Source organism: Leptonychotes weddellii, chromosome 15, assembly GCF_054177405.1.
Source record: "Leptonychotes weddellii isolate Sample4059 chromosome 15, ASM5417740v2, whole genome shotgun sequence".
Classification (NCBI taxonomy): domain Eukaryota; kingdom Metazoa; phylum Chordata; class Mammalia; order Carnivora; family Phocidae; genus Leptonychotes; species Leptonychotes weddellii.
In genome coordinates this window covers 12,785,182-12,802,523 of record NC_138383.1, presented here as the reverse complement: position 1 = coordinate 12,802,523, position 17,342 = coordinate 12,785,182, and the positions used below count along the sequence as shown (strand labels likewise).

General features: G+C 42.8%; 1 protein-coding gene, 1 long non-coding RNA gene and 1 other non-coding gene across 4 annotated transcripts; 1 reads left to right on the top strand and 2 right to left on the bottom strand.

The window, feature by feature from the left end:
• Nucleotides 1-6: 6 nt before the first annotated feature.
• KPNA2 (karyopherin subunit alpha 2) lies at nucleotides 7-8,706 on the bottom strand. 2 transcript variants are annotated; one of them, XM_081804674.1, is made up of 12 exons: nucleotides 8,552-8,667; nucleotides 8,090-8,151; nucleotides 7,129-7,226; nucleotides 6,843-6,980; nucleotides 5,243-5,331; nucleotides 4,159-4,427; nucleotides 3,802-3,896; nucleotides 3,435-3,698; nucleotides 3,012-3,245; nucleotides 2,574-2,756; nucleotides 886-1,035; nucleotides 7-278 (listed from the first exon to the last, which is right to left on the bottom strand). In XM_081804674.1, exons 3-12 carry the CDS (start codon nucleotides 7,201-7,203, stop codon nucleotides 186-188), a joined length of 1,590 nt encoding a protein of 529 aa, XP_081660800.1. In that variant the 5' UTR covers nucleotides 7,204-7,226; nucleotides 8,090-8,151; nucleotides 8,552-8,667; the 3' UTR covers nucleotides 7-185. The 2 variants fall into 2 exon arrangements, with proteins under 2 accessions (XP_081660800.1, XP_081660799.1); XM_081804673.1 differs by lacking the exon at nucleotides 8,090-8,151 and having other exon boundaries at nucleotides 8,552-8,706.
• Nucleotides 8,707-9,197: 491 nt separating this feature from the next.
• On the bottom strand, nucleotides 9,198-12,547 carry LOC145717221 (uncharacterized). The gene is made up of 3 exons (XR_014140292.1): nucleotides 12,469-12,547; nucleotides 11,789-11,897; nucleotides 9,198-11,332 (listed from the first exon to the last, which is right to left on the bottom strand). It is a non-coding gene; the product is annotated as an uncharacterized LOC145717221 (long non-coding RNA).
• A 191-nt stretch (nucleotides 12,548-12,738) lies between these two features.
• On the top strand, nucleotides 12,739-12,811 carry TRNAR-CCG (transfer RNA arginine (anticodon CCG)). The gene has a single exon. It is a non-coding gene; the product is annotated as a tRNA-Arg (tRNA).
• The last annotated feature ends 4,531 nt before the right edge of the window (nucleotides 12,812-17,342 follow it).

Sequence of the window (17,342 nt, the reverse complement as noted above, 5' to 3'; positions counted from 1 at the left end):
AAACCCACTGAGAGGAGGAGCTTCATACAGGTTGTACAGTTTGGAACTGGTCAAGTAGAGTTTCCTTGTAAAAAGTGCTACAATAACAAAACACATTTAAAAAGAGTTCTTAGTAGAGAAACAGTAAGACAAACTTCTACCAAACAGAGTACACAACAAACAACTTTCTGCCTCAGCTGTACAATCTAAAAGTTAAAAGTCCCGGGAGTGCCATCCTGAACTTGGAACGTATAGCCTTCAGAGGTAGTTTCTGGCACAACATTCTGATCTTCCTCTTCCTGGAAGTATTAAAAAACAGAACCAAACAATATAATTCCACAAACACAGCACATTTCCAGGCAGCAGTCTGTCTAGAAGTCTATATTTATTCTTAAGGTCTTCATCTGCATATTACACCTTTAATGCTGAACCGTATTTCAATATTTGAAATAGGGGAGGGAGAGCTGCTGAAACTTGCTAATTCAGGAGCGCCTGGGAGAGGAAGATTCTGAAAGGGTGAAGGATGCTACCACAAGAGAGATTTACTTCCCCACCTGTCACTTTTCAGTAGGAAATGGGAAGGAAGATGGCCTATTAGTAGGGTTGGCCCACTTCTCCATCAACTCCTACACAAACTTACTCTCAAGATATTAAGTCCCTAAGACTACTCATTCGAAAGTAGAGTGGTGATTTTTTTTTAATTTTAAAAATTTCTGGTTAAAGATTATATGATCATCAAGCCAAACATCTGAGGAGCAAATACATACATCATGTCCTACTCACACTGATATTTTGCCATATTTAACAAGGGCACAGGGCTCATTTAAAAAGTATAAGGAAAAAAAATCTTAGGGGCTTGACTTTGTGTATTTTCCAAATTCTTGTTAACATTACCATCTTACTCACCTCTACAGAGAAATACTTCTCAATCAAGTTTAATGAAGCTTTGTACACAGACTCATTTTCATGGTTTTGTAGAGCTTCAATTTTGTCCAAACCTCCACATTCTTCGATCATTATACTAAGTTTCTCAGTTTCACCTAGTTTCTCAGCAGCCTAAAAAAAAAAATTCCAAATTTACTGAATGTTCTATTTTAATGAAAATAATGTTTATGTTTGGGCATTGATGTATATCAGACAACCACTCGAAAAGTTCCTTCAACAACCCTATGAGATGGTTTTATCTCCATTTTGCATTTTTTTTTTAAGATTTTATTTATTTGAGAGAGAGAGAGCACAAGTGGGGTGAAGGGCAGAGGTAGAAGCAGACTCCCCACTGAGCAGGGAGCCCAACTTGGGGCTCCATCCCGGCACTCTGGGATCACGAGTCCCGGGATCACAACCAGAGCTGAAGGCAGACGCTTAATTGACTGAGCCACCCAGGCTCAGTTTACATTTTCTAAAAATTCAAGGTGATCAGATCTGCATTTGCTCTTAGCAGCTACTTCTGTAGCACTCAGCCAGATCGTACAGTAGTTCTCGATCATTTCTGTGCATCAAAATCACCTGGGCAACTTTAAAAATGACACCATATCCAGGTTCAATTGGTCTATGATGAGAACAGAAAATTACTGTTTTATAAAAGCACCTGAGGGGCACCTGGGTGGCTCAGTCAGTTAAGCATCTGACTCTTGGTTTCAGCTCAAGTCATGATTCTCAGGAGTCATGGGATTGAGCCCCACACGGGGCTCTGCACACAGTCTGCTGAGATTCTCTCTCCCTTTCCCACCCTCCCTGCCCCCCTTAACACATGCTCTGTCTCATAAATGAATGAATGAGTGAGTAAATAAATAAATAAATAAGATCTTTTTAAAAAAGCACCTCAGATAACACCAAAGTGTAGTCAAGGTAGAGAACCATCGTATAAGGGCAAAGATGGCCCTTAGGCCATATAAAAACAAATTTCCCTGATTGGATCATTTGCTGATATCAAGAATTTATTAGGTATAAAAATGAAACTGTGGTTAGCCTTTTTTACAGTCCTCAAATTTTAGAATACATAAATATTTACAGATGAAATAACTTATATACTTCAAAATAATTGAATTTGGAGGGTTTAGGTAAGGGGAGAGTAGGAAAATAGGCCAAATGTTGACAAATTATTTATGCTGGGTGATGGATACACCAAGCATCATTATCCTAGACTTGACTGTTCTAGGTAAAATTTCCATATCAGAAGTTTAAAGTCATTAGGTAGGACCTACCTACCTTCAACTACTGTGACAAGGTGCCACATGCTAGCATGCTCGGGTTAATTAGGAAGGGAACCAGAAGAAAAATAAAATTAGATAACTTTAAGTCATCAAATTTTAATTGTACCAAAATTCAGTACGACATTGGAGAATTAAAGATTTTTGACAAAATAGATAGGAATGAATCCTGTCCACATATGGATTTGATTTCAATTCAGGTCACCTACTTGTCATCTCCTTTAATCTCTTATAATCCCTTGTCACGTCTTACTGAGAGTGTGCCCCACATAAACAGCCTTTCTAATTCTGTGGCCCTACTGAGTAACCTTAGCTGTCCTACCCTGAGTCTAAATATCATCAATTACCATCAAGCCCAAATTCAAATGCTACCTTATGACTTACCTGAAAGATGTTTGAAATGGCATCCAGAATAACCAGAATAATTTTGGTGTCTTTTGCAGTTAAGAGGTTCATCAATGGTTCTATTATGCCACAATGAACGAGGTATACAATCTGTTCAACTGTCCCACCACTTGTATAGTTGGTCACAGCCCAGACAGCTTCCTTTTGTGTCTTAAAGTCTGCCTAATAAACATAAGGAAACAAGTTTACTTCAGAACGATTGTAAAAATAAGACCCCAAAAGTACCGTTATAGAAAAACAAGGACTAAACTACTAACTGATTCCATCCAACCATAAGTGAAAGAGGTTACTGGCCACTATTTAGCAAAGGACTTAGAACCCAACACTGGTACATTAAGAATCTTATCAAGCACAGCTCTACCAAATGTCCATCCATAAATACTAACATCCTTTGGTTAAGTACTAAGACCTCATTACCTTAGAGAGAACACCAACGAGGAATGGGACTAATCCATGATTCACAACTTGCTGTATCTGGTCCTGGCGACCAGCTGTGATGTTTGACATTGTCCACGTAGCTTCCTTCTGAATATTAGTTTTGGGGTTCGTTAGGAGGCTGGGAAAAACAGCAAGTGCTCCTGCATCTATTACAACCTGAGTCTGTTCATCTGTCCCAGTGACAATATTTCCTATGGCTCTTAGCGCAGGAGTCTGAAAAGGAAAAAAAAAAAAATGTTGATGCCAACGATTCTCTCTTATTTTTTCCAACACTGCTCAAAAACTCTACACCCTAAAGGTTTTAACAAGTCAGAGGCTCCTCATGGCCTAAAATAGGCAATGTGTCAACATTAGTATCAATTGACCATGCTTCTTATGGTTTATATTCTCAAGTTAACTTACCACAATGGGCAATTCAGTAGCTCCTAGAAGCTTCACAAGCTGGGGCACAACTCCTGTTTTCACAACCATTTCAATCCGTTCATTTGGACCATCAGTAAGGTAGGAAATGGCCCAGCAGGTATCTGCCAATACTTCTGGATCATCATGATGCAGGAGACGAACTAAAGTAGGAAGAATCTGCTCAACAGCATCTAATGGGGGTGCAGGATTCTTGTTGCGACAAAGGTTTGAAAGTGTCCAAGTAAGGTTACGTAAATAACCACACTGAGGGGAAAGAAAAATGCAATGAGAAGTCCCTCTATATTTTGAGGGGGTGGGAAAAATTAGAATCAAGCACTGAGTAACCGGACTTATGTTAGCAACTTACTGCTAAAGATGACATATCAGGAACTGCAAGGAGAGCCAACAGTGGGTCAACTGCACCATACTTAATAACCAAGTCTCGAAAAACTGAACCATCACCTAAAAAAAAAAGGCAAGGTTAATCATAATCTACTTGTCTAGCACCATCAATGTTCAGTGACTGAGTGCACCAGCGTCCTAACACAAAGACAATACTCTTGGAAATTCCCTAACTTACTTAGATGCCATTAATACCCCTCTATAAGCACTAAAAGCAAGCAAGTTTAAATCTTAACACACAGGTGACTCTTACTTATGACAAGGCACTTCTCCCAACCTCAGTATGATTAGAGATGGTCAAAAGAATTTTAAATCCAAGTACCTGCAATGTTTCCTAGAGCCCATACAGCTTGTTCACTGATGTGGGCATGGGAAGATGCCAACAGAGAAATGAATGCTGGGATAGCACCTCCATCTACCACAGCCTTGGTCTGTTCTGACGTCCCAGAAGCAATGTTAGTGAGAGCCCAAGCAGATTCAAACTGAATGGGACTACAATCAGTTCTGCCCAAGAAGGACACAAACTTTGGAATCAAACCAGCCCGAATTATGTTGTCTATGGGGGGCTGTTTTTCCCTAGAAAGCAGTTTCCTAAGGGTAAGCAGAAAGAGAAACAAAAGTTGAAGATGATTAACAAGAGAAGTTTATTAACTTTAAAAATCAATTTAAAATGCAATTCAACTTGAGATAACCTTTTAAAGTAATGCACTAAATGTTGAAATCTCCTGAAATTTAAGAGGAGATGAACAGACTGGGTTGCATGGTGCTGCCACACGTGGTGTCTTTAATTACCTTCTCCCCAAAATTGAAATATTACCAATAATGTAAAATAGCCTCCTCTCTGCATCCCCACAAACTACGTTAGATCTTGTCACTTTAAAACTTTGACAATCTGACACAATTACACTACCATTGTTAATGTGTGTTTCCCTAACTATTAGTGAGGTTAAGCATCTTTTCCTTCATCATTTGTCACTTGGATTTGTTTTTCAGCACACTGTCAAACTATAGAAATTGTTAATTCTTTGTTATGGATGTCACAAATATTCGTATTTGATAGAAGTAAGGGTGAAAGCGCCATTCTAAATGAATGTGCAAATCCCACCTACTGAATAATTCCTTTCTCTGACACCAACTTGAAATGCCACCTTGACAAAAACTTTGTTAATATACTTAAAAAGCACACCAAAAGATTAACAGTGATTACCACTGGGGTGGGCAGGACTTTAGGCAACTGTGATTTATACAAAATCACAGTTTCACCTAAGGGAAGATTCTAATGAAAATAGGCCTATGGCAAACCTAACTTTTATTTTACCCATGCCATCTGTCTGTCTCTTTCCCACCAAAAAAATCCAAAAGGGCTGATACCTTAGGTTACCCATGCTTTGGCAGAAAAGACTTACCTAGCAGCTTGAGTAGCCTGGAGCTGGCTTTCCAAATTGTTGCTATTTATGCCTTTGACAATGTCATCAACAGACCAATTTACAGTGCCCTGCAAGGACAGTGGTATTAATTGCACAAATTCTCATTTTTAACATTAAATACAAACAATAAAATCCCTACTTGCCACTGTGAAGACATTTTTAGGTTTATAATCAGTTACTAAAAGTTTAGCCTCACATTTAATTTTGGCTATTAATTAAATATTCATTCTTTCATATGCAGAACAGTGCTCAAACTTGGTGTATGACTCACTGGAATCTCTAGTTATGCAGTATCATCCCATTATTTTGTCACTAAAAGAAGAGACTATGAACAATTTAATAAATGAAATTAGAGCAGTTTGAAGGTTGTTCCTGCATTAGTCTCAATGACTTGCATTCAGATATGCTGTCAGGGAGAAAGGGATGGAGTTATGTAGGCAATGTGCTGGGGATTTTCATATCTAAGCTTATAATCTCTGCATCTCCACAGTACAGTGCTACAAAAATGTTTCACGTTGTAATCACAGTAGAAGGGTTTGAGAATCAGTGCTACAGTGAACTCAAAAAGACAGCATCCCTTTTTCTGTAGGAGCTTACAACTTAAGGAAAATGTGAAAAATAGATAACCATAAAACAAATGGTGAATATTCATGTTATGTTAGCATTTACTCTCCATCTTAGTGCACAGCTGGGATGCTATGGGAATCCTGAAAAGGGAACATTTTTCCTGCTAGGATGACCAAGGAGTGCTATAAGAAGATAGGATTTGAATATAGTACTCTAGAAATAGCACATAGGTACTATTCGGTGGGAAAAAAAAAAAAAATTTGAGGCACTAAAGATTCCCAGTATCTTTGAAAGATAAAAACGAAATTGAAAATCTAAGATTGATCTAATTTACACACACAAAAATTTTTTTTCAAAGAATATGGATTTAAAACTACCAAAGTTTTTAAGCAGAGAAAGAAGAGGTCTAAAGCAGTATTTTAAGACTTTGTTTAGGTAAGTATTATGTGGCATAGAATGAAGGGAAAGATAAATTAGAAGACCACTGAAAATATTTCAGGAGGAAAAAGATCTGAACAAAGCTGGTGACAAGTACAAAAAACAGGAACACCCCAAAAAGGCAGAAAGTGACTGGTGCTAAACACACTAACTTTCAGTTAACATTGGACTGGCTAGTCAAGGTACTGAACTGGGGGCTAGAAATGCAGGGAAACCTGAAGGGAGTTCAGAGCTAAAGGAGACCTTGGAATCAGCTTCAGTAGATTAGGGAGAGTGGGTAGGAAAGGAGACAACCCAACAGAATTACTGACTGGGAGCAGAAAAAAAGATCTTCACAGAGTTGATAGTTAAAACCATTAGGCTAGGAATGTTATTTAAATTTCTTTCTTTTTTTAAGTAGGCTCCATACCCAGTGTGGAGCCCAAAGCGAGGCTCATCTCACAACCCTGAGACCAAGACCTGATGCTTAAGCCACTGAGCCACCCGGAAGCCCCTTACTATTTAAATTTCTAAGAAAATCACCATATTGATTTTGTGGGTTTGCCGTAATTCATAATCTAAAATATATATTTACCTGGTTGTTGCGGTTTTCCTGTAGTGGAGAGGTAGCATCATCAGGAAACGAGCTTACATTTCTCCTTTTCAGCATCTGGTCATCCTTCTTAGCTTTCCTCAGCTCCACATTAACTTCTATTCGGCGCCGCCTCATTTCCTTGGAAAAAGATAAACCACTTCACCTACTATATCAGTTTTTGTTGTGAAGTGAGGACGTTTATTTCAAATTTCCTCAAAGTTCTGATCCCTTCCCAAATACCTTTCCATTTGAAAAATACCATAGGAAAGCAACAGAAGGTACTCACTGTACTGTCTTTCCCCTTGTTCTTGAATCTGTTAAGGCGGGCAGCTGGTGAATTAGCATTCTCGTTGGTGGACATGGTTATGAGACAAAGGGAGAAAGCTGTAAGTTGGAGAGAAAAAATTCCCCTTTTATCATTTTGCTTTGTCAATAAGAAGAGCTTCTAAAATTATCAAGTATATACTGGATCCACACTTGTATATTAGAGGAGCAACTTCCTTTTTCAGCACTATGAAATAGTGAACTGGCCAAACAATATTAGTCCCCTCCCCTCTGAAGGGCTGAGACTTCCTGGAGCAGTGCTCCATCAGAAACAGAAATAGAAAGCAAGTTGTATAAATTTAAATATCCTAGCAACCACATTTTTCAAAGCAGCAAAAAGAAATGAGTGAAATTAATTTTAATCTCTTTTATTTAACCCAACACATCCAATATGTTCGCATTTCAACGTTATAATATTTCGAGTTATTGAGATATTTTACACTTTTTTCATCCTAATTCTCCAAAATCCCTTGTGTGTACTTTAGGCTTACAGCATATCCCAACCGGACTAACCACATCAGCCTGGTGACTACCATACTGGACAGTGCAACTGGACTACTTCAATTAAATAGTTAACCCAAGGCAAAATAGGGGAACTAGCTCACAGTTAAAACCTATGTCCTACGGGTAATAGATCCATATCCTGGAGGCTCCCTCTATTGTCTTTAAATGGCCAAAATAGGTACATTCTCCCCACTTGAAAATTAAAAGAAATATCTGGCTCATCATCACATTATGGAGTCTTCCATAACATTCCGTGTCAACACTGAAAACTCGAGACACAGTTCTGCATCCACAGCATCTCGCATTTTCATTTCCAGAAATTTCGAGTGAACGCACTTAACAAGGCTGATATCAACTGTGCTTCATTCAGACTTTAAGAGCGATCGCCGAAAGGGGACAAAAGTACAAATCCTCCTTACGATTTGTTATCTTTCATTCGGTGCTGTTCTTTTCCGACGCTGTGTCTCAGCCAGCCCTGGGCCTACGTGTTAAGATACAGTTCTTCCAACTGCCACCCCCATCTCCAGGCCCTTCCCCTGCCCCCCACCCGGGAAGATGCAGCGGGGAACGGGCGGAGGAGGGGCGAGAGGCGCTGGGCCACCTCCCGGGACTCTCACCCTCGGGCCTCATTGATTTTCCCCGCCGCGACGCGCCAGAGGTCTAGCCGCGGTTCGCAGAGCCTCGGCGCCCTAAAACCCAAGCACTCGCACCGCGAACCAGCCGCCTCGTCAACGAACGACGCCCCCGGGGCCTCGTCAACGAGGGAGGCCAGAGCCAGGTCGGGCGTGTACGCCCGGCCTCCCCTCCCGCCACCCGCAAGCGGAGGGCGGCCTGCACATCTGCCGTTATCACTCGGGCTGGGCTCCGGCCTGAGTTCGTACCTACACGGCCGGCTCAGGCTTCCACAGACGGCGGTCCGGGGCGCGCAGGCTGCAGGTCAGCTGCCCTCAAAACGTCCACCACGGATCACCCCAAAGACGGTGTGGCTCGTGCAGCCGGCCGGCGCGATTTAAATTTCCCGGTGTCCCCGCATTCCGATTGGCTGGTTCGAGCCTACCCTGCGCTCCCATTGGCGGATTTAAAAAACACGTTAAGGTGGGGGGGGTCATAGGGCGAAGAAGAGACGATAGCATCGCGAGATATGGGAGCGGCCGGGCAATCCCAGAGCGCTTTGCAGTTGGGTGAAGAAAGACTCCAGATCCCGGCATGCAGCGGGCCAGTTCTCAGCCCCACCTTGTCCCGAACCTAGGGTTTATGCCAGGGAGATCGCTCGCAGGTCGTTTGCCTGGGCGTCTGCTTTAACCAAAGCACCACAGCTGATTTCCAAAATAATTCTCTTTAAAAATCTTGATATAGAGGAGGTGGGTTAAAAAAAAATCTTAATATAGAAACATATTGCTTTGAGTTTTTTCCTTGATAGGATACAGTAGGAACTTGGCAGGGGTTCCTGGCTATTATGGAAGGAAGGGATAAGGCAGGTTTGTGTTGCATTTTTTAGTTGTTTTATTTTTTTAACCTTTGTCATAAAAGACTGCATAGAAGTCACAAATCTGGTAATAAAAGTTTTCTTATGGCTGTTTCTCCAGACACTCTCTTATTTTTAAATAATTCCAAATACAGAAGAACTGCAAATCTTTACCCAGATTTGCCAAATGTTAACATTTGTGTGTGCGTGTGTGTAAAAGTAACATGTAAAAGCCATATATATACATATATATACACTTTCAAACCAACTGAGAGTAAGTTTCAGAAATTCTGTCTCTTAACCACTAAATACTTCAGTGTGTATCTTCTGATGACATTCTCTTATATGACCACACCGCAATCATCAAATTCAGGACAAATGAACTTTTTTGTTTTGTTTAAGGATTTTTTCAAGGTTTTATTTATACTTGAGAGAGCACAGAAGGAGAGGGAGAAGCAGACCCCAGCCGAAGCAGGGAGCCCAATGCAGGGCTCGATCCCAGGACCCTGGGATCATGACCTGAGCTGAAGGCAGACACTTAACCGATTGAACCATCCAGGTGCCCCTTTAAGGATTTTTTTTAAGGTTTTTTGTATTTGTTTGTTTTTTTAAAGTAATCTACACCCATTGTGGGGCTCAAACTCATGACCCGAGATCAAGAGTTGCATGCTCTATTGACCGAGCCAGCCAGGGACCCCAAGACAACTGAATTTTGATGCTATTATTTATTATATAGTCTGTATTCAAGTTTTGCCAATTGCTCCAATATGTTTCTATGCTGTATCTTACACTTTTCTGAATAAAATGTTTGCATTTTCTTGCATCACAAATGGTTATCAGAGCATCAGAGTTAAAGATCTGTTTGTTTTCTTTCTGCAATTTTTCTGTGTTCTAAAAAGGGTATTTTTAGAAACATTGTATTGGTTTATTACTGTAATTAAATTCAAACATTGAACTTTGTCCATTATTGTAGACATTTTTGCCAGCCTCACTCACTGTGTAGCAGCTAAGGGGTTCATTGGCAGCTGATTCTACTCCCACCTACTCAGTCAGTATAATCCAATCCCCCTAAGTGCAAAAATGTGGAAAGAATTCACCCCTAAACCAGTCATTGCAAGGGATTCTCTTGGCTGCTGTGAATGGTTCAGGGAGGCATATGACCTAAATTCATTCAGCTGGGAAGCCTATGCCTTTTGTTTAATGACTGGAGATAGGAAAGCAGGCTGTGTTCTTCTGGACTGGGGGATGTGAGTCCTAGAAATTTGAATAGGACAATTGTAGAGAAACCATGAAAGCTCTGATCAACAGCCTGCCCTACCTCTGAAGGTTGCAATTATGTAACTTTGCAATTACGTCACCCGATACACTTCCTTTGTTGTTTAAGCTAGTTATATTGGGTTTTCTTCTGCTTGAAAATATGGAGTACTATGTGCGCAGAAGTGTTCTAAGTGTTTTACATATATTAATACATCTAATCTTCACAACTCCGTGTTGTAGTATTATTATTACCTGTACCATTTCACAGAAGAGAAGACTGAATTAGGAGTGGTTAAGGAGCTTGTCCAGGTTCGCACAGCCAGTAAATGGCAGACAGGATTCAGACCCAGGCTGCCATGCTCTCAACCACTATTCTGTACCCTCACCTGAAAACAACCTGAAAAAGAAATATGATGTCCAAAGTGAAAGTTGCCTTTGAAAGATACAATGTTGTCCTGGGGGTACCATACACCCTCTACTCTTAACTTATAATAGTTTGGATGGAGATTCAGGAGAGGACCTTCTATGGCCTAGGCCAATCAGTACATTCCATCCCCAGGCCCCGGGGACTGGTTTGGTGATGAAGATGTAACACAATGCAATAAACTGTTTACTGAGGCCTTTGGGTGCGAGATATCCTCTCTCTTCCATAGGACTGCGTGTGCTGGTGGCATGAGCTTGAAACTCTCCTGCTTTCAGAGAAGCAAATCCAAGTGCGTCTAAGGCTAAATAATCATAATTTGTCTGTTAGTTGTTCTTTCAAGTAAAAACCATTTTCCACTGAAAAAGCAGTTAGTTTAGCTTGCAACTCAAACATCATACAATTTCTTTCCCTCAAAAGACAACCACTGTGGGGCGCCTGGCTGGCTCAGTCTCTGGAGCTTGCAACTCTTGATCTCAGGGTCCTGAGTTCCAGTGTCACCATGGGGATAGATATTACCTAAAAATGAAATGTTTTTTTAAAAAGTGGAAGAAAAAAAAAGATGATTATTGTATTTGTATTTGAAAGAAGTGATTGATGTATACTTCCCATTTTGTCACACAAAATATTAAAAAAATGTGTCCTCAAGCGTGGAGATTTAATACAATTGACAATTCTTACAGCGTCATCAAGGACTTTTTTTTTTTAAGCAAAGCCAGCTACCTCCACCCCCTTCACCAGTGTATGAACATGAAGGATGATCATTACTAGTTTGGTTCCACTGCCTTGATTCACTGAGGTGTCAGTTTTACCCACTGTCATTTCTGTACCACCAATGCTAAATGATTAGTGAATTGTTATTTACTAATAATGTCCTAATTTTCATTGAAAGCATTCCCTTAATGACTCAGGGTTTACAGGTACTAAAACAGTGACATGCGACACACAGACACCTAAGATTTGAAAGATACACACCAAAATGTTAACAGTGGTAAGCTCCACGTGGTAGAATTTTCAATTTCAATTTCCATCGTTTGGCTTATCCATACTTTATACGATTCTACAATGAATAGGTGTTCGGTGTCTAAGGAGAAAACGAAATTGTGCATTTTTAAAAACCACGAATGCAGCATCTTCACAGGCAACAAGCATAGACATAATTGTGCATGGAACCAAAAAGTCTCTGAATCTTTATCCAACACCCAGGACAGGATAAAAACAAAATCCCTATTGTTTTGTATTGACGGACCTTGTTGTATCCATTTCCCCTTTAATCCGGAGGTAAAGAAAAGACAGGGGAGAAAAATGGACGTTAAATGAGTGAGGGAGAAGGACAGATTTGAAAAAGAAAGGCTGTTCCCCCTGGAGTCCCCCAACAGTCCCCAGCACACAATAGTTTATGACAACGCTGCACGCTGAGTGACTACGGGAAAGGCAGGGACGGAGGGGCAGTAAGGGACGGGAAGGTTGTGGGGTGTGTAGGGAGCGGAAGGGGCTCAGGCTCTGCGGGAGGCGGCACTAGGCAGTCCCAGGGAACTTTGTAAAACGCAGACGTCCGGGCTCAGGTAAACAGAATTAGAACGAAGGAAGGACAGGCACTGGAATTTCGTCTAAGTTCCCCCAAGTGCGCCTAACGCGCAGCGAGCACAGAGAACCTTCCAAGCCCACAGGCCGAGAGCCACCCGGAACCTCCCGCGTGCCGGCCACGCAGTCCCGGAGCAGTGGGGCGGGGAGGGCCACGCGCAGGCGCACGGGGGCGCGGGTGGCGGGCCGGGGGGAGGGCGCAGGTGGGCGCAGGCGCGCGCTGCCGCCGCTGGGGGCGGCTCCTAAATCGCTCGGCGCCCGACGCGAGGCCGCGGAACGCGGGGCGGGGCGCGATGATGGCATCGCGTAAGGAGACGGTGTGAGAACCCGGATCCTGTGGTGACCCAGTGGCCTAATGGATAAGGCATCAGCCTCCGGAGCTGGGGATTGTGGGTTCGAGTCCCATCTGGGTCGCACGGAGATTAGTTTTGGTGGAGAGAAAGGCGGTAATGGGCACTGACGGCAGTGAAGTAGATTTTGAATTGTGGTTCTTTCGCGTCTCTAACAGCGATCTCAAGAACAACTGTATTTACAAATTAGGAAATGCATGTCCGCGTTTTAAAAATACTGCGATTAAGACCCTGCAAGTGAAGGCGGATATTTGGCACAAAAGAGGAGCGCTTAACTCTTGCTTAATTTATACTGACGTATTTTTTTAAAGTAAAAAAATCCTTAGGAAGCACGAACTGCCGACTACACAGACAGATGGCATCCCCTCTTTTTGTCTATCTTTTCAAGCTTAGCTTCACGGCGGGCAGCCACGCCTGCAAAACTTTCTCCCCATGCTTATACTCAGGGCTGGCTCCAGATTTATTTTCAGTACTAAGGGGAGTTTATAGGGAAGCACCATGCTGTTGCAACGGACATACATAATAAACATATTTTATGGTTTCTATCCTAAAGCATTGCGAACGAAAAACTGTAGTTGGAATGTATGGTTCTGGGGTATGTGTAGGGGTGTGTGTGTGTGTGTGTGTGTGTGTGTGTGTGTGTGTGTTTGAGTTGCAAATTAATGTAATAAAAGAAATACAGACGTTAAGCTTTTTAGACCAGTTCAGTAGACCATCTTGAAAAGTTTAAACTCTTCTTGCTGAAGTTGTGCAAGAGGAGTATCACTGAGTTAACTCCTACTCTTTAAAAACAACTAAATACAAAATGCAATATGCTATCCTGGATTTGAACCTGAAGCAGAAAAAGGACGTTAATGGGAAAAACAGTCTGGAGCTTAATTACCAGTAATATGCCCACGTTGATTTCTTCCTTATGTCAAATGTACATGGCGATCTAAGAGAGGAAACTGGCTGAAGGGTAGATGGGAGCCCTCTGTTCTATCTTTGCAACTTCTCTGTAAATCTGACATTACTCCAAAATTAAAATTTTATTTTATTTTTTAATTAAAAAAAAGTATTTATTTGAGAGAGAAAGAGCACGTGCACGCACAAGCAGGAGGGGCAGAGGGAGAGAGAGACAGAATCTCAAGCAGACTCCACGCTGAGCACAGAGCCGGATTCGGGGGGCTCGATTTCATGACCCTGAGATCAGGACCTGAGCTGAAACCAAGAGTTGGGTGCTTAACCCACTGTGCCACCCAGATGCCCCCCAAATTAAAATTTTATTAAAAACTAAACAACCAATGGAGAAGGGTAACTGATATACTTACTCCCCCTTTTAAAAATTAGGAATGTAGTGCTGAATTTTAATTTTTAAATTTTTTTTAAGATTTGATTTATTCATTTGAGAGAGAGACCCACACAGAGAGAGGACGAGCCGCAGGAGGGACAGAAGGAGAGGGAGAGGGAAAGAAGACTCCCCCCACAGGGCCTGATCCCAAGACCCCAAGATCATGACCTGAGCCGAAGTCAGATGCTTAACCGACTGAGCCACCCAGGAGCCCCTGTAGTGCTGAATTTTTAAACCAGAACACATGGATAAATGAAGATCAGGGGATAATTCAGCATCTGGGGACAGTGAACAGTGACAATGCACCCCTGGCTCCCAAAGGCAAAATCGCTCTCCTAAGAGAATACCTGTCCCTGAGGATAGGGCAGGACAAACCCCTCACTGATTCTCTGCCCTTTGGACTTTTGGCCAGCCTACTTAGGCCTCCAGTGTGTTCCCCTGACTCTCCCACCCCATTCCTCTCCTCCAACCTCCTTCTCAGCCTCATTCCTTCTCTAAGGTAGATGTTTTGTGGCTCACTCACTGTGGTTCATTTAGCTAAAATCAGCACACGTTTATTGAGTGCCTACTGAAACCCCCAGATTCAGGTCACTTAGAGCAAATTCCACATTTTCCTCTTCTCTCACCACTGTCATCTCCCCCATTTCTCCCCTTTCCTGTGTCAGATGCAGAGTTGTCCCTCCTGCAGTCACAGCCCAATCCCTCTCTCTGATTTGGCTCTGAACCCGTCCCCTCTCTCCTCAGGAAACTTGTCTGGCTCTTAGGAGGCACTCAAAACGTGTAAGCCCATTAATTTCCCTCTCGCCTATGCCTTTAGCTTTCCGCATTACTGGCTCCTTCCACCGAGCCCAGAAATACTCTACAGTTTCTCTATTCCTTAAAAGCTCACCCTTGGCCCTGGGCATCTCACCTGAGTCCTGGGTGCCCTTCCTCCCTGCAGCCAGGGTGCTTCAAGGGCGGTCTCCACGTGCCCAGAATCTCCGTTTACCCCACATGCCATCCTCTCCTCACTTTCCTGCTGATGGGCAAACTCCTTCTTGAAGGTGACCTCTTAATTGGCACTTCTTTTTTTTTTTTTAAAGATTTTATTTATTTATTTGAGAGAGAGAGAGCACATGAGAGGGGGGAGGGTCAGAGGGAGAAGCAGACTCCCCGCTGAGCAGGGAGCCCGATGCGGGACTCGATCCCGGGACTCCGGGATCATGACCTGAGCCGAAGGCAGTCGCTTAACCAACTGAGCCACCCAGGCGCCCAACTGGCACTTCTTTTTAAGATTTACTTTTATTTATTTATTTGAGAGAGAGCACGTGCGCACGCAGCGGGGGAGGGGAAGAGTGAGAGAGAATCTCAAGCAGACTCCCCGCTGAGCACTGAGCCTCACACGGGCCTCTATCTCACGACCCCAAGATCATGACCTGAGCCACAATCAAGAGTTGGATGCTCAACCAACTGAGCTACCCAGGCACCCCTTAACTGGTAAATTTAAGAAACACCTTTCCAGTTCTTATCTTGCTTAACCTCACCCCAAAGATTGAAGTTCCTGACCAGTCCTTCCTTTTTTTTTTTTTAAATATGAGTATTTTTTTTTTCTTTTTACATAAGCTATTTGCCCAACATGGGGCTTGAACTCACGACCTTGGCATGCTCTACCGACTGAGCCAGCCAGGTGCCCCGATCTGATCAGTCCTTCCTTCTTGAAACAAGCTCTTTGCCCAGGCTTCCAGAAAATCCCATTTCCTCAGTTCTCCAAACAACTTCTTTTCAATCTCCTTTGCTAGTTCCCTCTAGGTGCCAACAATGGAAACAAAGCAGCTCAACCCAAGCAAAGCAAATGATAATTCATTGGAAAGGCACGGGGGAAGGGAGGCGCTCACTAAAGAGCAGGGCAGAGCTGGACAACTAGGCTCTGGGACCGGCAAGAGTCAAGGACACACCAGTGGCCCCCCAAAAGCGAGGAGCTGAAAGCACAGCGACTCTGAGAGCCAGAAACGCCTGGTCAGGAGGCCACCGCCGCTGTCATCATTGACACTTGTCACACAGCTGGAACTGTGATAAGTACCTCTGACAGTTCTCTTAGTCCCCTTGCTCCAAAATCAAGGTTCTGGCGAAATGTTTACAATTGCCCAGCTTGGATCAAGGACCTTTCTCCTGTTGACCCATGGGGCCACAGAGAAATTACCTTCCCACCAATTCTTCCCTTAAGGCGACGAGGTAATTCCTTAAAAGGAAAAAAGAGGCATGGGTGCTAGCTAGACATTGAAACACCAGCACCTCTCCTCACCATGAATTTGGTACATTTTGTTCTTAGTGATCCATATTAATTGGTCTACCACTACTGTTACTTTTAGGTGATATAGACCAGGATTGGTTTTTTTTCCTCATTGAACTTTGTTTAAAATGGTCTCAGAATTCTTTTTTTTTTTTTTTTTTTAAGATTTTATTTATTTGTCAGAGAGAGAGAGAGAGAAAGCACAAGCAGGGGGAGCGGCAGGCAGAGGGAGAAGCAGGCTTCCTGCTGAGCAAGGAGCCCGATGCGGAACTTGATCCCAGGACCCTGAGATCATGACCTGAGCTGAAGGCAGATGCTTAACCAACTGAGCCACCCAGGCGTCCCTGGTCTCAAAATTCTATGACAGATTTTTGGGCAAGTTGTTTCCATTAAAAATTACTGATTTTCACGGCACCTGGGTGGCTCAGTGGGTTAAGGGGCTGGCTCTTGATTTCAGCTCAGGTCATATCTCAGGGTTGTGAAATCGAGTCCCCGCATCAGTAAAAAATTTGCTGATTTTATTTTATTTTTTTTTAAGATTTTATTAATTTATTTATTTGAGAGAGAGAGAGAGCACAGGCAGGGGGCAGGTCAGAGGGAGAGGGAGAAGCAGACTCCCCGCTGAGCAGGGAGCCCGACTGGGGCTCCATCCCAGGACCCTGGGATCATGACCTAAGCTGAAGGCAGATGCTTAACCAACTGAGCCACCCAGGCAGCCCCCCAAAATTACTGATTATAAAGACTAGTAACTTAAAACTGCCACACACACACACACACACACACACCCCCCAAATGGTCCACAAAACATTCTCCTTTCCTTCTGAAGGTTTTATGATGCATCATTATCATTAACTAGTCTTTTACTATTAAACTGAAATGGACAATTGAGACAAAGAGTTCTGAGACCATTCTTCCACCACCAATTAGGACTGGAGTGACAGGTATTGGGGGATAAGATCCATTTAGCCTTCTGGGCCCTTTGGGCAGACCTGTGAC

Bases quoted from the DNA above. Each gene is read 5' to 3' on its own strand.
- KPNA2 (XM_081804673.1), bottom strand. From the start codon at position 7,203: ATGTCCACCAACGAGAATGCTAATTCACCAGCTGCCCGCCTTAACAGA. The intron at 6,981-7,128 runs GTGAGTACCTTC...TCTTTTTCCAAG, and splicing joins ACAAGGGGAAAGACAGTACA to GAAATGAGGCGGCGCCGAAT. The intron at 279-885 runs GTGAGTAAGATG...TAATACTTCCAG, and splicing joins AGAAGTATTTCTCTGTAGAG to GAAGAGGAAGATCAGAATGT.